At 38.8% G+C, this 23,531-nt stretch overlaps 1 protein-coding gene across 1 annotated transcript in view; it reads left to right on the forward strand.

Moving 5' to 3' along the window:
• Positions 1 to 2,847: 2,847 nt before the first annotated feature.
• The window catches only part of fmn2a (formin 2a), a 39,396-nt gene continuing 18,712 nt past the window's right edge, over positions 2,848 to 23,531 (forward strand). The window contains exons 1-7 of the mRNA XM_005727389.2: positions 2,848 to 3,216; positions 5,080 to 7,336; positions 9,353 to 9,516; positions 12,750 to 12,902; positions 13,990 to 14,822; positions 15,340 to 15,481; positions 20,466 to 20,553. Coding sequence (XP_005727446.1) covers positions 5,116 to 7,336; positions 9,353 to 9,516; positions 12,750 to 12,902; positions 13,990 to 14,822; positions 15,340 to 15,481; positions 20,466 to 20,553 — 3,601 coding nt within the window. The 5' untranslated portion in view covers positions 2,848 to 3,216; positions 5,080 to 5,115. The remainder of the gene's footprint in view (positions 3,217 to 5,079; positions 7,337 to 9,352; positions 9,517 to 12,749; positions 12,903 to 13,989; positions 14,823 to 15,339; positions 15,482 to 20,465; positions 20,554 to 23,531) is intronic.

Here is a 23,531-nt window from a genome sequence, read left to right on the forward strand (position 1 = left end):
TAAATTTTAAATGAAAACAGGTGACAAATTCAAGAAAAACTACACTGAGGTGTTTAGATTCACTTGTACTTTAGAGGGAAGGTTCAATGCGGAGCAGTATAAAGTTGTTCTTGTTCTGAGTACAAATAATCATCATAAAATAATTTTAATATGGTAAAAAGAAATGTGCTACAACAACTAGCATACAAATTAATGGCTAGATCGTATTATATTGGAAATGATGACATGACTTTGGCTTATTTGCTGTATGCAAAGAAATGTTTAAAAAAAATCCTGTACATGTCATCGGTGAATATTTCATTCGTTTTCAGCACACTGCTATAATACAGAAAGCTACTTTTGGCTGCTCCCTTATTCACAAGGGGTCACCACAAGGGGTGGCTCTTTGTATTTGATCTGGTAGATTTTTATGCTGAATGCCCTTTCTGATGCAGCCCCTGAGGAATTTGTATCTTCTCCCAGAAACAAACTGGGGATCTTTTGCTTATTAGTGTAAACCACTACAGTGTGGAGCCACGGTACAGGGTCAGAATACATTCTTCATCGATAAATGAGGGATTTTTTGTACTGTATTGGGAATGTAAACTGCCAACATTGTGAACACAACAGTTTGTTACATTTTAAGTATGCCAATCATACTCATATTTTAAGCCAATAAAAAAATAAAAAACCTTTTGTCTATAATTACTTTATTTGTTTTGATTTTTTGTCTTTTTGCCACTGTGTAATTTAGGGTGTTTCACCTTTGTTACATAGAATAGTTTCACTTAAAATGAATCATTTGTTGAGTGTTGCTCTGCCTCACGTTCATATTTAACACATTTTCAATAATGCAGTTTCTTAACATCCAACCAGATCAGTTTAAAGCAATATATAATGTGGGTTGCATGAATTTATCCATAATATTCTGTAATCAGAGCTAAAGAAAAAAAAAAGTTACAATATAATTGGTGCTAAAATACTATAATCACTAGCCACTACATTAGGGACATCTGCTTGGTAATGCAAAGATCTAGTCAGCCAACTCTGTGCATTTAAAGATGTTAAAGATGACCCGCTAAAGCTCAAACTGAGCAACAGAATGGGGAAGAAAGGTAACTAAAGGGACTTCATGGTTGTTGGTGCCAGATTGGTGGGTTTGAGTATTTGATCCAGATCCAGGTTTGATCCAGGGATTTTCACACACAAGCATCTGTTGGAGTTGGAGGTGAATGGTCCAAAAAAAATGATGACATCCAGTGACCAGCAGTTCTCTAAGTGACAATAACGTATTTTTGTCAGAGGTAAGAGAAGAATGCCCAGAATACTTATAGCTGACAGGAATGCAACAGAAACTCAATTCACCTCTCATTAGAACCAAGGTATCCAGAAAAGAATATCTGAATGCACATCAAACTCAAAAGACAACTCCTCTCAACTAAGAACAGGAAACTGACGCTACAATTTGTAAGACCTCACCAAAATTGGCCAAAATAGAATATTGTAAGAATGTCACCTAGTCTGATGAACCTCGATTGCAGTTGCAACATTTGGACGACCTGGTCAGATTTTGGATTAGCCCTGCCTGTTATCAGCAGTTCAGCTGCTGACTATGTCCATCTTTTTATGGCCACTCAATTTCAGACTGGCTTCTTGAAGATGACAATGACTTCACTGTACTCAAATGCCCTGCACAGTCACAAGATGTGATTCCAAGATGTGAGCACCTTTGGGATTTGGTGGAACAGTACAGTTCATATCATAGACAAGAAATCTGCAGGAACAGTGCAATGCTGTCATGTCATGCCAACCTGGTAGTTTAAAATATCCAGTTTATTTTTTCCCTTTTAACCAACAAAATTTCCACAAGTTGTAGAGCACAGCCTTACCAATGAACAGTCATTTTGTTGTATTTTTCCCAACAAACGTTGCTACAACCTGTATGCTATCATGTCTAAGTATTTGAACATTTTGTTTTTATATGGCCACTGTCATTTGTTTAGGTTGATTAGGTTTATTCCTTGCTATTTTAAACTTCAGATGACCTTAAATAAAATGTTTTGTAGCATTCCTCAATACTTAAAAATGTCCAGAAAACTGAATAAAACAGCTACTCTCAATGAGGAAGTGGATGGCATAACCCTCGGCTGCCTGTTTAGTGCAGGAAGGGACTTAAACGACAAGCAAGATGGAATGTGAGTACCTCCCTGGATATGTAGTCAAGCTAAAGTGGCACTGCTCAGAAAAGTTTGGTTACTAATCCCAACAAGTATGACCAAAAGTGAAAGTTCAAAGAAGCAGACAGGGTTTAGAGAGTCTGTGAAAATTCCTGGTATTACTCTTGAACACTGCAAAATGTTTGTAGCATAGAACGAAGAAATACTATTATATAACTTTTTTTTTGTGCTCCAACTTGTAAGTAAAACTGCATCAAATCAATAATTTCTTTTCTTTTTTAGAAGTAACATTTTGACAGCTGTACATCCCTACAGACATGGCACTGAGTTAACTTTTGTACGAACTATCTGGCACATTTTTGGCTTTCTGTGGATCTGATGCAAAAGTGGAATATGCGTGTTCTTTTATCTTTTGAGGCAGAATTATACGCAGTGATTTTGAGAGTTTTATTCCTCTACCAACCCTTGAAAATGTATTTATATTATTCTGTATTTAGCTCTAATCTTCCAGCTTTTTAAAACTCAATTATAATATTAATTATTTGTTATCATAGGAAACATGTTGTCTCAGTTAGGATTGAGGTCACTGACCTGTCTGGTAACAGCTTATGTAGGGAGAAAACAGCTGAAGCTCATTTGCTAAATGAGGGCATAGACTTAAAAGTGGCACCACAGTGCATCAGCCAAGACAAACAGCTACTGATTGACTCAACTGAATATGTGGTTTTGTTCTAATTTGCTATTAAAATGGAGTCTTGTATTGCTGTCTGAAATGAAGTTGAGATTAGCACTGAGTGTCTAACTTCAGGTTTATTTTAATATAATAGTGTTATTTAACTGTTACATAGCTGTGTGTTCCCATCATGAGTCCTGATGAAGTTAGTAAGGAGAGTCTCCACAGAGCTAATGAGAGATGGCCACAGTGACTAGACATGTGATGAGGAAAATACAGACTTCATGTGACCCATGGCTAAGGAGCGGCTCATAGAAGAAGACAAACACCCATTTGTGTTGTTTTCTTCAGTCAGTACTAAACCACCAAGGAGAATCCACCAGTCAGGCAAGTATGACATCTTTCATATTTGAAAATCTTTATAAAAGTCATAGCATTTATCTTGTTTTTTCATTTTACACTGTTTCATTTTGCCTAAACGGAATGTTGTAAGTTGAAACCTTGTTCTAATTTTTATCTTTTATGGTTAGAAAAGGGATCTTTATAATTGGTGCTAGAAGGATAAATGTTAAATTTACTACACATAGAGGTTAATCAGTCTTCAGGCATGTGTCGATACAAGCTAATGAACAAACAAGAAGAATCCATTTGGAAATAAAAATGTGAACACAATAACTTGCTTGTAACTGCACAGACAATATTTCTCACCAATCAATGATAAGCTTGTAAGTTGTGGACAAACCACCATATACCTACACTTTGACTTAATCCATAATAAGTGTCTGATTTTAATTTATTTTCTTGATCGGTAGATGTGGGATTTTTTTTTAGCCATACACTGCCAAAAAGTGACAAAAAAATCCAACACCAATGCATTCAGTTAAACAGTAAATATTTGGATTTGAGAAAGCTAAAATCATAATCTTTTCACCAGATATTCTCCAACATGTTTTAGATAATTTCCCGTAACTCGGCAGCCACATTAAACTGACTCTTTGATTAACTACTTCCACTGGGATGCGCAGTATGACATGAGTATTTAGCTGTTTGTTATACAGTATATCTGTGTGTGGGGAAAATTGGAGATCTCGAGTGACCTGTCTGATCTACAATACTGTGCAAAAGTCTTGAGAGCCCACATTTCTCTATGTTTTGCTAGGAAGATGATAAATTCATGCAGCAATTAAAAATTGATAAGTCAAAAACCAGAGACTGCCTAACAAGCTTGAAAATGAATATTTGGTCTGATTTTTATTCTTCAATGAAGTCTGAGCTGTCTTAGGCAAGCCTTCTTTTAATTGATCCAAGTTAGGTGTGTTTGAATGATTGATAAGTTGTTGTAAAGTGGCTTAACAGAGTAAAAACACATTCATCTTAAAACGGTCAGGTAAAATTACTGGACTGAAAACGAGTGAAAAAGCAACCAATACCCTATGAAAGACCTCCAGAAAGAACTGTTGCTCAAGAACACTTTGAAAAATTCTAAGAGAGTCTGATTCATTGAAAGCAAAATCAAAAGAAATGAGTTGTGGTTCAAGACTTTTGCACAGTATTGTAGCTGTATGTCCATGACGGTTCTCAGTCATCCAGATCATGGTAATCTAAGGAGCCTGGAAAGAAAAAAAAGACTAGGCTTCTTTACATTTCTTGAAGATGACAAATCTGGGACTCCACTGATTGGTCTTAGAACTGAAGAAGCTCCTCAGACGAGAGGTGAAACATCTTCAAGAAACTTAACGAATTCTAGTTGCTTTTTTCCCCCCAAGCTCCTTAGATTATCATAGCTGTACCTTGAAATGGAAATTAGAGAAAATAATTGAGGTGATTATATACAAAATTGTAAGCATCTCATGAAAACAATAAACTTAAGTTGTATCTGTTCAACTTGGATGTTCACTGCCCTTTGATTTGTTCAGTCAAAATGACCCAGTGATGCATCAATAATGTTGAGGTTCAGGATCTAGGGAGGTCAGTCCATGACTAGTAATAGTCCACTGTTTTTTTGTTTTGTTTTGTTTTTATGTTTACTTGTTTTGTTGTTGTTGTTGTTGTTGTTTGTTTGTTTTTTAATCTAGACAGGCCTTTACTGCATTGGTGGTGTGTTTGGCATAATTTTCATGCTGAAAAATTAAGCTGTTGCCAATCAGGCATTATGACTCATCTCAGAGCATATTGCCTCCCTTTTGCTATTTTTAAGCTAAGCGTAAATATACAGTAAATCAGTGTGAATTTGTTCTTCTCCCTTTGTAGACAGGCGTTCTCTTGGATGAAACCAAAGCGAACAGGATGCAAACCATAAAGACGGTGGAGACCCAAGTCCCCTTTCTAAAAGAGAGTTTCTTCACTACCACGTTCAAAGGCCGGCGGAAGAGCAGTGTTACCAATATCCTCCGTAAACAGCAACACTCTCTTCTTAATCAACAGCAGTGTATTTTAGAGCATCAGCCACACAGTCCTAAGCTCTTTCATTCTCATCCAGTTGAAAATGGACCGGGGCAGCAAACCCCCCAGCATCACCGACTTGCTCGCTCAACCAGCAGCCCGTTATGCAAGGCAGCTGAGAATGCAGAAGCAGATGGGGATAGAAAGGAGGAGCAAAAAGAGAGAAAGGCTCAGAATGTGAGAGAGGCTGAGCTGGAAAGGGGGGGAGAGGGAGCAGTGAGTGGTAGTGAGCCCGTGGCTGTCACTGCCAGTCTCCTCCTCCTTTCATCATCAGCCTCAGCAGTGCTGGGGGAGCCAGCATCATCCTCACAGCTGCCGATAACTGTGGTGGGCAGACAGCAGGGATTAGCTGGCTCTGAAAGGGCTCTGACCAACAGAGGACCGGCGGCAGCAGTAGCTCATGAGGAAGCCGAGCATGCCCAATCTCGACCCCAGCATCATGGCCTATTAGCCAAAGGTGTTCGTCTACTCAGGAACATGGGGAACCAGGAAGCAAAGCAGAAGAAAGGAGGAGCCAGCGGTGGACCAACAGGGGATGTTTCTTGTGATGGTGAGGCAGAGGAGCGAGAAGTGGACAAAAAATCCAAAAAGTCCTACAATAAAACAAATAAAGGAGCAGGAGAACATGGTGGTAAGAAGAAATCAAAGTCTGAGTCAAAGGGTTCTGTGTTTTCTGGAATGAAGATCAGGAAGAGTTTATCCAAGGTGAAAGGGTTGTCTAAGGATGATATGTTGGAAGATGGGAGATCAGCACATGTTGGCAAAGCAGGGGTCGAGTCTGGTGCAGAGAAAAGCCTGTCAGCTGATGAGATGGGCATGCTGTCAGATGTTGAGGGGGATCTAACCCATTTAACTGCAGACAGCCACGAATCTATGGGCGATGAGACTGGCCGGAAGACAAGTTCAGGGTCAGATGCTGAACTCTACAGTTTTCACTCAGCGACTGAAAGTGAAGACCTGCTCTCTGATATCCAGCAGGCCATGAGAGACCAAGGTGTTGCCAGTGAAATTGTTACCAGACACTTATCTGAAGTGTCTGGTAACAATATGTCAACTTTGGAGGGGAGCAAAATTCCTGAGACCGGAATATCTCACCAACTATTTAATCTGGATGAAGACTGTTTCTCCCCACCTCTTGTTAGTGAAAGTGTACCTCAAGAACTGAATGATAAGTGTAAGAGACTGGAGAATGAAAGGAGTGACATATCTATATCAAGAATTTCATCTGGTCCAGGGTCTCTGAGTGAGAGTGGTCCTTCATCTTCTGCTCCAGACACAGAGAGAAGCAGTGGCAGCCTTTTTCCAAAAACTAACAGCACTTATAGCTTTCAAGACACTACAGCCACCACCACCTCATATGAAAGTGCTGAGGAGCCCCAGGATGAACTGGAGAGCCTGTTTTTGACTCCACATCAGGGTCAAGGTAGTCAGGCTGTACTTGGCAAAAACACATCATGTGACCATTTAGATTCCATAATGGTAGGGACAGGGCCAACTGGTACTCAAAAAAGTGCAAGCAGCATGGACCTGTCTGTTGAGAGGGAGGATGAAGAAAGTGGTGGGCGGGACTTTCTGTCTCTAGAAAGGAGAAAAAATAGTCTGTCTATTAGCCACCTGATAATAGACAGTCCCCCTGTTTTTCAGCCTAGACGAAGATCATCCAACTCCCCCTCCACTGTCAAATTCTACCCACCTGTCCACCCTTCCTATATTAAGACCACCACCAGGCAGCTCACCTCTCCAGTTGGCTCCCCCATTACCAGCCCTCACGTGCCTCGGAAAACAGATCCCATCAGTGGATCACTGGAATCCAACAAGGTCCAAGGGTTTAGGAGACGCAAGCAGAGGTCCTGCTCCATAGCTGGGCCGCACAGTGTGTCTGCAGACTGGTCGTCTGAGGTTGATGAGCTTAGTGGAAGACATGATGATGGGGCCAAATTTCCAGATCAGGAGACCACAGAGAAGAGTTACACAGGTGGGACTTACTGGACGCTGGGCTCTAGGAGAGCACACTATGGAAAGCAGACGTCTGCTGCTCCAGTACCCTACCTGGATGTCTTCTCTGGTGAGTGATATATTAAACAACTGAAGTGAGCAATCAAAACAGGTTTCAAAAAAAACTTTAAAAGAAGGTAAAGAGAGAATAATAACCTTCCTCCCAAAACATAGGTGCCAATTTAGTGTAGCTGTCTTCTCTTTTAAATGCCCCATAATCTATTAGCCTCACTGCACTCATTCTGAATGGCATTTCTCAGAGAGACCTGTGTGAAAGTGAGCTACAAGACAATTTGATTAATGTCAGTTTTTTTTTTGTTTGCATCTACAATCGAAATCAATGCCACAAAGGGATGAACTACATGTTTTGCAATACAAAGAAAAAGTAAAGAAAAACATAGAGAAAAACACAGAATATCAATAGCTTGACTTTTTAATTCTATTCGTTTTGTGATTATTCTGCTATCACATTGGCACCAAAGTATCAGGAAGACAATAATGAAGCATTTCATTTAAATATTTTAGCTATTTCATAATTTATTCCTACTGAAGAAGTCTTAATGGATTGGATGCCACTCTTATTTGTTTGGCTCATACCCTATTGGAGATTAGGCCATTACACAACCAATGATTATAGTAATTGCCTAGTAAGTTTAATTACTTACAAATTGCACTTTATATAAGTAAGTACACTAGAAATACTAAGGTTATTATTTTAAAATACAATACTTAATGAAAACCATAATAAAACCATGGGGTGTCTTTGAGATGCGTTGTCTCACTCTAATAAAACAATGCCACTCTGTCCTCCTTACAATTGTGGAGCCTTTCAAGAGCTTAGCTGTTGTCTCCTGTCTTTGCCTGTGCTCGTAAATCAGAGGACCGAATGACAATGCTGCCACCCACCCACGGCTATGTCATCCTCTGATTCCACTGGCTTAGATAAGAAGCACACGCATACACAAACACAGTGGATGTTAAACTCATGTGACAGTTTTTCTGCAAGACAAAAATAAGTCATGATGTTAAATCAATTTCTGTTTGCGTCAGGTGAACTCGCTCCAAACAACAGAAGTACATAATGATCTGAATCCATATAAAATGAACATTTTTGTGCCTGTGTGGCACTTTTTTGTCCCGTTTATGCTCACAAATACTCAGTCTCTAACTAGTTTACCATTGCATGTGATACCAATCAGTGCAGCGAGGTTTACAGGTCACATGTACCCTTAAGAAGGAGTGGAAGCAATGAGAACAAAGATGGGAAACCACAGAAAACTCCAGCTTAATGTTTGAACAAGTGACGACAAATTCCCACTGACGGATAAAAACAAATCTACAGGAGCATGAGTCATGTCATGGCTTTTAATTGATTTGACACTGTCCCCTGTATCACATGGTTAAAAGAAATCACCCTGTTTTAGAATTGGTCTTCCTGCTGTAGCTGTGTGTTGTTTTGGGCTCAACAGTCCTCTGCTGTCACATTGTTGATATCCCCCACCACCCTTCAAACTCCACATAATTCCTGACATTAATTTCATTTTCAAGAAAATATGTCATTCCTTATGAAGTATAGAGATTTTGATACATTTACATTACTACATTTCTCACAGGTCAAACTTACTTTACAAACATGTGGACAGCCTACTTTATTTTCTGTATTTTATTCAAGAAGTAGAATTTATACATTTTGTAACCATGCTGTCGGCTTTAGCCCACCTTTTAGATTTTTTTTTTTCAAGCTATTCCAAAACTTTTCTTTTTCTGCAATTTGATAGTTCTTTGCACTTCACAATCAGCACCACCTCTCTTTTCACCCACGTGTAAATGGTGTGAATAGAGTTTACAAGTGTAGGTGTTTAATTATCACATCCTAAAATGAAAAATGTCTTTTACATTCTTTGGTCAGACTGACATGAGGCGTCTAACTACACAATTTTTCTCAACTTACCAAATATATATATCTAAAAATAAATTTTAAAAATGTGTCTGTTCAAATTCATCTGAGTATCCTCCTCTAGTCTTGAAAACGGAGCTCTGTATCCCTCTGTTTTGTTCTTGCAGTGTCTGTCTTTTCTTTTCTCAGGTCGCGCTCTTTTGGACAGGCTGTGTATGCATCAAGGAGATGGGTCCTCTGAAGAGGATGTGAAAGAACTGTGTCAACGAATGCTTGTCCAGGGTCTCCTGCACCCCTTCAGCAACGGGCGTGCAGAGCTCCTTGGTGACAGTACTGTGTCACCAGTTTTTAATGTAAGACCTTTCTCTTCACTTACACTTAGTACTTATTCTAAAAACTGACCACATATTCAGGGGTAGGTTCATTTTTAAACAAATATATAGTTTAGCTTTAAAACACTTTACACTTTAAAATGCTCGATCCACATTAGAATAGCTCTAAAATAATTAGACTTAGGGTTTTTGTGGGGATGGAAATAACCCCTCAAAGCTGAGCAGCTGTGTTTCATATTTCTAACTTTTCTACTTTCATAACAAACCACTGTCTAAAGATAGTATAACATGGGCTGGGATGCATATAAAAAGCATGTGTTAATGAGATAAATCACTGAGTTACTCTTATGTGCAGTAGAGAGAATGAATGCAGAGTGTGTGTTTCTGTATTTATTGTCTGACTATGATTCATCTGAGAGATTTCATTACCTGAAGAGCAGTGGTGTATGTAGAGAGGGTGACTATGCGGAAGTTGATTTCATGAATCTTTTATTTTCCACTCCAGTAAAGCTTTGCTCAGACCTAATTGCACATGCACATGCCTGCAGATTTTATCACAGCTACTGCTGGAGCCATTTCTGTCATGACTCCTTGCAGCTCCTTGCATGCAAATGAAGCTGTAAAATACGTGTAACTTGATGTACAATTTAAACTGCAACATATTTATCAACACATCAGCTCTTTGAAAATATAGGCCTGTTCAGTGTCTTTATGTTGCTACAAAATGACAATCATAAAATAAGTCATCAAGTCATCCACTGATAAACACTCTGATGACTTAAAAAGAAAAAGATTTTTTAAAACCTCGCTAACTGTGCAGCTTCATGGATATCACATTGAGTTGTTCAGCATAATGTATACAGACGTTTATGCCTCAGTCTTATGTCATGGCAGGGAATGAACTCCACTGGCTTTGCTGAGCCTATAGTGACGCCATGAGGTTGGCTCTTTCAGTGACATTTCCCAACAACCAGTGGATGGATTGCTGTTAAATTTTCTACATATATTCACCCGAGAAGATTAGTTTTAATGGTGTTAATTCTCCTGACTATTGCTATCCAGGTTTTTCACTTCCAGTGTAACATCTTATCATCTATGACATAGCTAGACCATTTTAATTGTAATTTTTTTAAAATTTATATAAAAAATAATTTAATTTGATTTAATAATTTTCAAAATGTATATTTTCAGCTCAAAGCACTGCTGTATGAGCACATAATAACAAAGCAAATATAGTTGATGTAAATTCTTGGTCTTTTATCTGTCTAAAAACAAACAGTCAGGTCAGATTAGCTTTGGATTTTGCGCATTGGAACATCTCCTGCTGATGCACATGTGTGGACATATGTTGTATTTACTCATACGCACATAAAGGTTCAGTAGACTTCCACACAGACAAAAGCAAGATTACTCGCCTGACAGTGCAAGCTCTTAAGCTGATTTATTAACATAAATGCAAATCTCTGGAATACAAACCGTCATCTGTTTGCATGCTGCATGGTCAAAGTAGGCCACAAACAAACAGACCTTTTCTTTTTTTTCTTTTTAATCTTCAAACAATTCACTGTTGCATCAGTATGTTAAAGACACTTGTGGACACATACAAAAGGACAGCATGAGACATCCACGCTAAGGCTTTTCCTTGCATAGCTGGATTATTATTGCCTCTGACATTCATTCAGTCCCACAAATGCACATAAATGTGCGCACACATACATTTGTGCTTGTGTAGACCATCTGCTGACCGTGTTATGTAACAACTCCACGTGCCTTGGGCTCAGGCTGCTCTTCCTGAGCAAAAAGCTCACCATGTCAGGATTGGACAGAATTGTCCCTGCTCTGCATACTTCTTCAGTCTGAGGCTTGGCCTGGAGTCATGTATTATTCAGCCTGACCATGAATAACCTTTGTTGTTGTCATTCAGAGTGCAGATTTCATTTTTTAGGGCTTTCTATCTTAAAGCTAATCTCCTTTTGAAATTAAATCATCAGTCTGTCTTTGCTGTTCTGGAACCTTTTCACTTAAGCCCCTTAATATATCAGACCATTATGTTCTTTCCCTTTTAAAGTTGCTCTTCATCTTGAAATCGGTTATTTACTGCACCGACTTTGTTTTTTTCTTTCTACACCTCTCTTTCCTTTTACTTCATTCTTTCATCTCCTGTTTGCCCTCCACCGTTCTACCTAAATATGGCATTGCATCCAATTTGGTGGAGACAGCAAATGTATCACTTTCGTGTTTCTTGTTCAGCATATGCCCTGAATTATATACTCCAATCAGCCTCATTCATCACAAAAATGGGGCTTGATAATAATGAGTGTCTAAGAACTCTGAACATATGCTGTCCTTTGTGCTTGGCAAAACATTGCTTAGTTGATAAATTTCTGTTGTCGTTGCAAGAGTTTACATCGATCTCGCTCTGCAGGTCAGGTTACCACAGTGACCAGCTAATGCTGACATACAATATTAATATACTGCAGTATAGGGGCACTTCTGAAAAGAGTTGCCATTTATGCTCTCATAAGATTGGCAAAAAAAGTAGAGTGCGATCTATCTGTTCATAGCCTTGCTATTTCACTTATACTAGTATGAAAAATAGAGTTGTGGTAGGTTTTGTAATGATACATACTTGGAATGAGAAAATGGAAAGCACCTGAATGCTCTAAAATATCAAACTTTTTAAAAAAAAAGAAAAGGAAAAAGTGGAATAATTTGTACAACTCCATGTTTGCAAGGCAGAAAGCAAGCACTTGACTCATATTTACCCTCACATTGTTGAGTACCTTTAATCTGAGCCTCTTTAAGAGTTGTTTTAGGGTAGCCATCATTGTGTTGGGTGTTGACTGAAGAGTCATTGAAATAAATACTGTTAAATAATATAAATACAAATGTATTTAATTTCAGTAGCCTCCAGCTGCTCTTTGTCTAAAGTGATTAAATATATTTATTGAGCATGCCTTGTTGTACATTTAGAGGATTAAGCATTTTCACCATGACCAGAAACCATATTGGAACAGTAAGAGAGTCAATTTTAGCTTAGTGTTTTTATTTGCCATGGAGACTGACAAACTACCGGCAGCTGTGACTAGACTGAGAGCTTTTTTGACATTTAACAGGAATATTAAGAAACATGTTTCTTAGATGTTCAACAGTAGTGCTTTTAATACTTCTGTGTTTACTGAACTTTTTATCTTTTACCTTACTGACCTTGTGTCTGATATTATAAACTTTCTGGTTTTATAACTTGTGTTCAGGAAGAGCAGCTGTACACCTGGGCATCTGTAGGCTTGCCAGTGTCTCCTTACCTTTGGGAACTCTATGGAGGGGCAACCACAGGCAGGGTACAGAGCTTGAGATCCTCTTTCCATCAATCATCAGCCAAAACACCAGGTGCTCCACACGTTCAGGTTGGTTAAGTCTTCTCTTTAGTGTTAAATATCTGACAACTGTTTTTCATCCTGCCTGCACAGAAAGGAAAGTGTATGCTCTGAAAACATAAACTTAACATCTTTATTAGATTAAATTCAAATGTCTCCTCTTTACAAAGTCAAAGTTTGTTTCTTGCTGACTGATATATTCACTGCATATGCGTGTGTCTGAAAGGTAACATTTACCCAATATAGCCTTTTTAAAAATTGTCATTGTAATATCATTCATGATTATAAACCAAACGCACACAAAAGACTTGAAAATGGTGCACACAGTTGAGTAAAAATCTAGAAGAAACTAAGCTTGATTATAATATTTTGCTGTTCCTTCTTGAATTTCTATTTTCTGTATTTAGCACCTTTGGTACAAAAACATATATACAGGATGTGTTAAACTGCTTTAAAAATGAACAATGGAAAAATTGAATTTTAGTGTGCAAAACAGCAAAGAAATGAATACCGAGGGATAGAAACCCGTTGACAAACATGGAAAGATATAATTACTGAACTTTGTATCTGATACATATATATTTGACCTGTATTTTAAATCTGTAATATTATTACCCACATGAATTTAGCTGTGAGTTTTTCCTTGGCCACCAGAGGTCAGGCTTGTGTTGAAAGTACTGTGAAACAAACACACGAATCCTCCCCGTTTCCTAGAAAAGTAAAAAATAAATAAATAAATAGAGGACCATACTGTCTAAATATTCTCCTCGCAATTCAACAAGGCGACTACAACTGGAGAATGTGTACTAGCAGACAAAACCCTCCTCATGTGAGGCCTACTGAGACTCACTGTCTCTGGGGTCAAATCTCTGGTATCCCCTCATCCCTATTCTAACCAATGTGGAGCCAGAGGTCTGACAGAGTCTAGACATGAGGGACTTGGTTGACCCTTCTTAACCTCATAATTCTGTCACTAAGCTGCCTGAGTTGTGACACTTTTTCCCCCCTCACTGTTTATGTAATTGAATGATAATGTGCCTAAGATTTAATAATATATTAATAATATATTATATTTATGCAATTTATTTATGTATGTGTTTATTTGGTTCACTGACAGACAGAATGCAGCAAGTTGAAGTCAGGTCAGTCATCCTCTGAGGATGAAAGCAGTCTCATCCCACTGCTGGAGAGGACCATTGATGACCTGCGGATTAAGATAGCTGTGTTGCAAGGCCAGCAGGCCTCCCTGGCAAAGGGCATCAGGGATAATATGGGAGTTCTGGGCAATGGTCACCACAAGGCCTCACAGATAAAAGAAGGACGATTGGGGAAGATGAGCCAGGAGGTGTCTACCCAGACGTCGCCTGTGGAAGAGGGATTTAAGTTCGATGTGCCTTTGAATGGGCGGTCTAGCAGCACGCCGTCCTCCATTTCACCCTCCATCGTCAAATCTTCAGAAGGCTTTGCCTGCACTTGCCAGCAGAGGCAGCAGAGCAGCATCCAGTCAGGTCTTCCTCCCCCTACAGTCTCTGGGGTTATGTCCCAACCACCACCACCACCACCTTTACCAGGGGGTTCCACTGCACCTCCACCGCCACCTCCACCACCACCCCCACCCTTACCCGGGCTTGGACCTTGTTTCCCACCCCCACCACCACCGCCCCTTCCATCAGGTACCGGAGCTCCACCACCTCCTCCACCCCTGCCTGGTTTCGGACCTCCACCCCCACCACCTCCTCCACCACCAGGCATGGGCCCTCCCCCACCACCCCCTCCTCCAGGAATGGGCCCCCCTCCTCCACCCCCACCTCCTGGCTTTGGGCCCCCACCACCACCAGGCCCCATGCCTTCCATGATGATCCAGGAAGCTGACCCTGCCAAGGCTATGATAGAACCCCCCAAGCCAATGAAGCCACTCTACTGGACCCGCATACAGCTGCATGCTAAAAAGTAAGGATATGCTGTAGAAAGTGAAGATAGATATGGATCATTTGCACAAAGGTATTCTCTGAACAGTAGAGATTTGAGAGGAAGCTTGTCCACTTAAGATAAAGATCGACCACATGCTGTGACTGCAATAGACATGCTAGCTTTGTGGAAAATGAAAGTGATGCAAGCCAGGCATTGTGGTCAGCAGAGAAATGACTTGAACCAGGTTTTCTTTCCTTATTAAGGCTTGGAAAACTGTGGTGGAACAAACCTCTAGAAATGGAGAGCTTGCTTTACGAGCAAGTGAGGAACTCAACCCAGAATTATAAATGCCATTTGGTGGCTAATGATTTTGGCAGTAATTGATTTTGGATTTTTATTCTCCAAAAAATAACAAATTAGTACTTGTAGAACTGCAGAGGGCAAAAACATGCCTTTAAAAAAACACAAATTACACTATGAAGTTCTACTTTGCTGTCAATCAAAAAAATGGCTCTCCTACTTACACTGTAAATAATTCCTCCCCCTCCATCTTTAGACATACTGTCTCACTGGTGTGGGAGAAAATTGAGGAACCAACTGTGGATTTTGAAGAATTTGTGGAGCTATTTTCCAAAAGCACTGTCAAGGAGAAGAAGAAGCCAATTTCAGACACAATCAGCAAGTCAAAGGCCAAGCAGGTATGATATGTTGTGTTACGCTCATGTGTTTGCATATATACTGATATATTTGCTTAGGCAAGTGTGTGTGTATTTGTATATTTATGCATGCATGTTTTTGCTTCTCCCCCTTGGGGTCACTACGTTTGGCTTTCTTCAGGGCTTTCCTGTTCGCACTTTTACTCCAGTGATGGCTGTTCCTTTCCATTTCTCATCACTGTTGTCTCCCATTTACTTTGAGTGACAGAAGGAAATGCTACAGCCAGACAGTTATTATGTGGTGTGAGCTCTGGCTCCCACCCGACTCCCCTTGTGACCATCCAGTGGCATCAAGCCAATGTCTCGCGTGCGGTGAGGAAACCTCACGACGGTGATGACTGCTCGGAGAGAGAGGGAGTGGGAAGGGGAGAGGGGAAAACGGGAGGGAGTGAGAAGCGTGGGAGTTGTATTTCATGATGTGGTTCCTCCCATTGTGCTTTCTGTATGACTGAGTTTAATAGTCAGACTGTTTCCCTCCCAAGTGTCCTTTATGTCACTCCATCAATCAGCAAGGCAAACATTTGATCTACAATTTAAGGCTCTTTTGGTTAAGAGTTTTATGATAATGTACTATTCAGCTAAATTATGTATCTAAAACACAAATAATGTTGCACAGGGGAAGGAAGTTTCACCCCTCTAATTGAGGCCCTGTAGAATCACCAGGCAGTTTCTGCTGAAATGATATGTTGGTCCCAAGCATAGACACTGGCGGGAAATATTCTTAAGTTATGGGAAGGGATCAATTGGAATTTGACACCAAAATCTAAACCTTTCTTCCAAAAGGTTTCTAGTTGATTGAAAGTACAACTAGAACAAATGTTGAACAGCTTTACTCTTAACAAAAAGCTTCTTCTTCTACGGTTTATATTTCCCCATCTTGGTTTTCATCATTTCAAATTTGAATCTTCAAAGTCCATAGGAAGTACTGTCTAACTGTAGAGTACTCCATAATTACACAGCTATAGATTTTATATTTACATCAAAAGTGTGTCTGTCTCACAGAAGTAGTCATGAATGTTGCTGTAGCAGAATAAATGTGAACTTTCACGCTAAAGTACTGTATGGTGTAGCTTAGATCCAGCAGAGCAACGGTCTCGCAACTGAAGAAGTCAGTTGGATGACTTCTTCGTTTCTCTCACTCAAAACGCTGTGTGCAGATGAACAGAATCGACCTTTTGGGAGCACTGATTAATGGTGAGACTTCTTTGACAGCCTTGTATGAATGGGATCTAACTTGGAAAGAGCAGTTATTACAGGTGTTGTGTGTAATGATACATCTGTAGGACACCTGTTAATATTTTTTCCTTGAATAGTTAAAATTTTAGTTATAAATAAGTCCAGCAAGTCATTGCTAGATGTACTATTACTGTTACTGTAGCATTACTGCGACACTCTAATTGACACCGCTCTGGATATGTTTATTACCACATTATGAAATATCTCTTCTTCTTTTTTCCCTAATTGTGACGGGAAACAAACTTACTTAGGTGTGTGTCGAATTCCCCCAATCATCTCTGTGGATGATCTCCAACACAGCCATGGTGATTCAGCAACAGCAAAAACATAGAACTGTAACTGAACCAAAATTGCAGTTAACCTTCAACATATTACATCTCCTACTGGTTCAGTTATTTGCATCCCCCTGTGTGCTGTGAGTGCAACTATTTTGCTGATGAGAGGGGACAAGCATCCTCCTCAGGACTACCACTAGAGAGCAGCTTTGACGTCAGTACTCCTCTGCTGGCATAAGTATTACAGTAGATGGGAAGATTTACTGCTATTACACAGTGTCAACTGTTAACCTTTGTACCTGCAGAGAGGTTTCAGAGGGAGCAGCCTTGCTTCTGACCTTTTTATATGATGTACTAGAGATATGGAGTGAAAGTTATGAATATGAATTATAGTATGTGGTTTACATCTGTTTAAGACTGAAGATGATGAACTGCATGTTTCCAATGCTCTGTTTTTCATCTTAAGAGATTTGAAGTCTAGGGTAGAGAAAATAAAAATATATATAAATTATTGATATATGACATTTATGAAAAAAAGTGTTTATCTTATTAACATTTAACAACCAAAACTATTTTGTTTTGTTAACAAGAGATCAACTCCAAGATTTTTATTTTTTATTTAAAAAAGTTAAACGTCGTTAGAAATGAAAATGAACAATATTTAAAAAATTGAAACCTATCTTTATTCAAACATTATGATACACGCTGAGGCGTTTATGCTTCTGTAAGTTAACTTTTAGAGCAGCATTACCTTCCAAACAACTGGTATGTGACCCTACCCCGACCTCTATTTTGTTCAGTATCATAGATACTTCTATGGGCATCTTTTCTCATTTCTCACACACTAAGCTCTGGGACACACACACACACACACACACACACTTCACCCTCATAAATCTCCACTGGCTCCTGGTCAAGTCACGCATTACTTATAAGATCCATCTTCTCACTTACAAATCCCTCAACTCTTTGGCCCCTCAGTACCTGTTTGACCTGCTGCAACAATACACACGGTCTCTAATGCTACGGTCCTCAGCCACGGGTCCACTTTCTGTACCCCACATCAACCTAGGTACATTTGGGAAAAGAGGCTTCACTTTGGCAGCCCTCATCCTCTTTAACTTTCTCCAATCTGAGCTTCACAATGCCCCATCACTGGAGTCTTTTAAGAATTTATCAAAACTCACTTCTTTAACAAAGCCCTCAACCTGTAGCCTTTTGTCTATTTTTATACTTATTTGCATCCTAGGGTTTCTTGAAAGGGACTATACAAAGTTGATATTATTGTTATTATTATTATCATTTATATTTGAGAACGATGAGAAGTTTAAAAGCAACATTTTCCATTATTTCTTTGAGGAAAGAATTGGGCTGAAGTTACTGTATGTTCTCAGTGCTGATTTTTAAAAATACATATTTATTTTTTTGTTTTATTTTATTTATTTATTTTTTTGTTGGTCACCAGAAAATCTTGAGCTTTGAGTATCAAGATTACTTTTTTAATTAATATAATAATTGTAAGATAGGAAATTGCCAATGGCAGAGGATGTGGTCACCAAGCTCCCTTCTAATAAATATAAAAAATGGTGATGTAGACACACTAATCCAGCACCATCATAGCTCTTTTATCTGACTGTATTGTTTGAGCTGCTAAATCAGTAGCCAAACTAATAACACTAGCATTCATCTGTCTTGTTTACTTCACACATCATTGCTTTCCTTATTTTAGCAATAGAAATTGTGGTGTTTCCTTTATTATTTTTCATTAAAAGTACCAAACTTGAGAGCTTTATTCATAACACATTTTCAGCTCTAAGCACACCGTGACTGTTGTATGAGAAGTTAATTAAATGGTACATTCTTTTTACATGAATTTAATCTTTGATCACAGAAACAAAACTGGGTACGCCTATGAATTCCAATTGGGTTTATTGCATGAAAATGATGATAAAACAACAGAACACCAGAGCTTTCTTTATTTTGTATACTTGGGGTGTGTGCATCTGCATACTTGCATCAATAGTCCTTGATGCAAGTATGCAGAATTGCCAGAGGGGTTCAAGTTGTAAGATGGAGTAGGTTAGCAGAAGATCAGCGAGCAAATTAATGTCGGTCAAAACACAGGTGCAACACTAATCAGAGCCGCCACAATGCTCTGATTGCTTCTTACATGGGTTATTAATGATATCAGAGTCTGAGGACTCTGATTAGATGTTGAAAGCATCATATTTAATATATTTCAGTTTATTAAGTATACCTAATATACCAAATATACCTGAGGCTCTGTTGTATATTTCAGCAAATAAGGCTTTACTGATGACTTATTCACTGCAATGACGCTGTTACCTTACACTAAAATATCACAGACTTACTGTGAAAGTCACTCAGCATCATATCTCGATCGGCATGTTTCTCAAAGCTGTGGTTGGGCTGGGGAACACAGACAGTTGGGGCTTGGTGATATAACTTCCTGTGTGTTTAAGAGGTCTGTGGTCTGTGTGATCTGGTTTAGATGGAAGCATTCTGTCTGGATCACAGTAGGCTACGGGTTTCCTGTCCTGTCCCTTCACCACTTTGCAACCCAGTGCACACTTCTGCTTACTCAGGAGAGCTGTGGCTTATAATGGTCCCCTTGGATGCAGTTTTTATGCGTAATAACAACACTGGCTTGATATTTAACTCCTGACTGTTTGTCGGAGGCAGACTATTATTAAACTGTTAACGTTTGCAGCTTTTTGAGCAGTTTTAATCTCCATGGCATTGTGCAGATAATACTTTCTAAACTTTACCTTTTAGCCCCCTTTAAAAAATGTGTAATTTAAACAAAAAGTCAGTTTTCTGTTTCATCAGTTGCACTACTTGAGTCAGAATAATAAGCCTTTTGTGTTTTTACTGATCTGTAAGGTTTTGATTGTGTAACTGGATGACAGTGTATGTGGAGACTTGAAAAAAATCTGTCAACACAATGTAACTCCATAGCTATAATTTTCCCAGTGTGTGCTGATCAATAATGATGAAGTTTTCCTCCCACAGAAGGAAAATGATAGAGAACAGATTATTTCTATTCAAATATTGTCTTTGTAATTCAAAAGCCCTTTATTAGCATATAGTTTTAACAAATAATATATATTTATACAATATACATGAACTGTGCACGTCTCTCACTGTCCCTCAGGTTGACATGTTAATATTATAGACAGCAAGATTTACCTTCTAGTGTTTTTGAAAGGTCGTTAATCATCTTCAAGCCTAATTATGGCGTTTAGCTCATTTCAAATTGACCCCTATGGTTAAATTAAAATCTACATATTACATTGCAGGAGGATCTTTCTCTCCACCTCACCTGTCAAACAGAAACCACCGTTCTGTTATGTTCTGTTTGTGATGAAGTTTATGGTTAATGAGCCTGTACGATGTTAAGATTTTTTTTTTCTCTTCATGTCATTATCTTCTAGGTGGTGAAGCTCTTAAGCAACAAGCGTTCACAGGCTGTAGGTATCCTCATGTCTAGCATTCATCTTGATATGAAGGACATAGAGAATGGTAAGTCTTGTCACATGTTCATGACGAGTGCTTTAGCTGGTATAGAGGTGTAGCACTTTTGTTATCATCTGTCACAAAGTTTCTTCAGATGGCAAAACTGTGAAAGCAATTTATTGTGTCTCAACAATGAAGAATATGTAGCAGTTTCTGAAAAGGTGGTACTGCTACCATTTTCCAAAACATACACAGTTGCACATTCGGTGTGCCGCTGTTTTGCGCATATGAAGGCATGCTATTGATCTTTTTAATAGCCATGTTCTGTTTTACTCCAGGGATGGGAAATCTCATTCATTTGCCTGTCATTCAGTCATTTAATTCACAACTTAATTTTAGCTGACACTTTTTAAATTAGCTGGTATCTTGTGCAGGTTAATTCCACGGATTTTGGTGATGTCTTGACTTTTGCTGTAGTTCTAGTTTTAACGTCTGTGATTTTGGGTGACATGGCTAAACAACTTTTATTAAATTTGATACATTCACTACACAGTAAGTACTGGGTCGGACACTCTTTTGCTTTCAGGACTGCCTTAATTCTTTGTGGCATAGATTCAACTAGGTGCTGGAAACACTCCTTAGAGATTTTGGTCCATTTTGATAAGATGGCACTACACAATGATGTGACTCTCTCGTTCCACAACATCCCAGAAGTACTCTATTGGATTCAAAGCTGGTTACTCAGGATGCTATTTAAGTACAGCGAGATCGCTTTTATGTTCAAGAAGCCATTTTTAGGTGATTTGAGCGTTAGAGCACATTATCTTGATGAAAGTAACCAGGAGAAGGTGGGTACACTATGGTCATAAAGGAGTGGACATGCTTAGCAACAAAGTAGGTTGTAGCATTTAAATCATGTGCACTGGGTACTAAGAGGCCCCGTGTGTCTGAAGAAAACATCCTCCAGAGCATTACACCACCAATAACAAGCTGAATTGTTAACACAAGGCAGGATGGATCCATGTTTTCACGTTTTTTTTTTTATGACAAATTTTGACCATACTCATCACGAGACGATCTTTTTTTTTTGCCCAATTTTGGTGAGCCTATGCAAAATGTAGGTTCGGTTTCCTGTTCTTAGCTGAAACCCAGTGTGGTTTCTGGTTCTGTAGTCCATCTGCTTCAAGGTTCAGCATGGTCAGAATGTAGAGATCCTTTTGCCTCCTGATACTAGTATCTAGCATACTAGTATCTTCTAGGTAACTGAGACTTGACACAACTTCATAATTCCCTGCAATTTTACAGATGGTTGTACGTGTAGAATCCCAGTATATCAGCAATTTCTGAAATACTAAGACCACTCCATCTGGTAACAACAATGATACCATATTAAATCACCTTTCTTCCCAATTCTGATGCGTGATTTATACTTTAGCGAGCTATCTTGACCACGCCTACATGTATAAATGCACATGAGTTGCTGCCATGTGTTTGGCTCATTAGACAACTACATTAACGAGCAGTTGTAAAAGTTGCCAGTGAAACATTTTTGAACCTCATTCTTCTGACAACATCAAACCAGAATTATAAAACATCCACTACTTCTGATCATGACCAGATACTTTTATAACCCATCAGGTTGTGTCTTTGTGTTAATTGGCAAATGTTAGTATGGTAAGGATCTAGTCAACATGCTATTTGTCTCTGTTTTTATTATACAGCACATTAAAAAAAACAAAAACAAAAAAAACAACAGGAGCGTACCCCATGTAATTTCTAGTGAAAACAGATTAATGAATGAAAGTAAAATACTGCATAGCATATAACTTTTGTTTTTACATAAAAACTACTGTGGGGGTTAAACACCTGTTAAGAAATTGTTTAAAGAAACAAGATTAAAAAGATAAACAGACAGCACAGTCAAATAAAAGTAATAAAATCAAAGTAAAAATAATAAGAAATGTGGTAAACTTTTCACCTGCTGAACATTATTGTGTTTGTAGTGTTGTAAATACTACTTGCTGATATTGGCTTTGAGCTTAAAACACCACTGTGCCTGAGAGCAGCTAGAGATGCTTTTATTTATGTGCCACGAGGATGGTTCCTTCCTCTGTTTGAAGGTAGTACACAGTCATCCCCAGGTGTGTTGGGAAGATGCTAACTTCCAAACAAAAGTGAATTTCTATCAAAAGCGTACAAAAGCAGCATTTTGATACCATATCATCTCTAAAAAAGAAATAATTCTGCACACTGAACATAAGCAAACCCCATTGTATAGATCTTTTCTCTTTTTTAGTCTGCCGTGAAGTTAGAATGTTATTGGATTTGTTTTTACCAAAGCTATTCCAGTGTTTGGTGTTATCACAAGTTATACTGCTGAAAGGCATCTCTCTTCTCGTCTGTTTCTTTTCTCTTTCATTTTGCATATTCTCTCCCCATCTAACATGCACATCGTGTTTCACAGAGACACTCTGTCGGATGAGTTGTCACCATCTTGTCTAAGCGGCTTTGTTAAAGTGAAGTCATTTTGGAGATGATGATGGCTACAGATGGTCTTCCTGTTTTAGTTACTCTCTGATTGCTCTCCAGTCTTTGCTCATCTGTGTCTAAACACTTCTCGTCATCTCCCCATCCTATTCAATCTTCTCTCAGTAAAGCATTTACGTTAGCTTCAAACCTTAACTCCTCACGCACAAGACATATGGTTAGGTTACATCAAAATAAATGTGTGCCACACAAACCAGCAATGTAGCAATAAACAGTTGCTCTCTGGGAGCGTTTTATCTGCAGCATCTTTAAAGGATCTGGTGGAACTAAATGTTGTTCTGCATTTCTGGTCTCAATGTCAGTCTTTGGTGCATCCATTTTAGGTAAGATTGGAAGGGCAAGAGAGGGCCACGCTCATCAGTACTATTTATCTCCTATGTTAGGACAGTTTTGCACTACTACATAATTAGCACTGATTGGAAACTTCACTATGTCACTAAGAGATCAGAGAAAGGACATCTCAGTGATTTGGTGGACTGCTTTCAAGTATTATCTAC

The sequence above is a fragment of the Pundamilia nyererei genome, unplaced genomic scaffold (assembly GCF_000239375.1).
Source record: "Pundamilia nyererei isolate P.nyererei 1_Seehausen unplaced genomic scaffold, PunNye1.0 scaffold00024, whole genome shotgun sequence".
Taxonomy (NCBI): Eukaryota; Metazoa; Chordata; class Actinopteri; order Cichliformes; family Cichlidae; genus Pundamilia; species Pundamilia nyererei.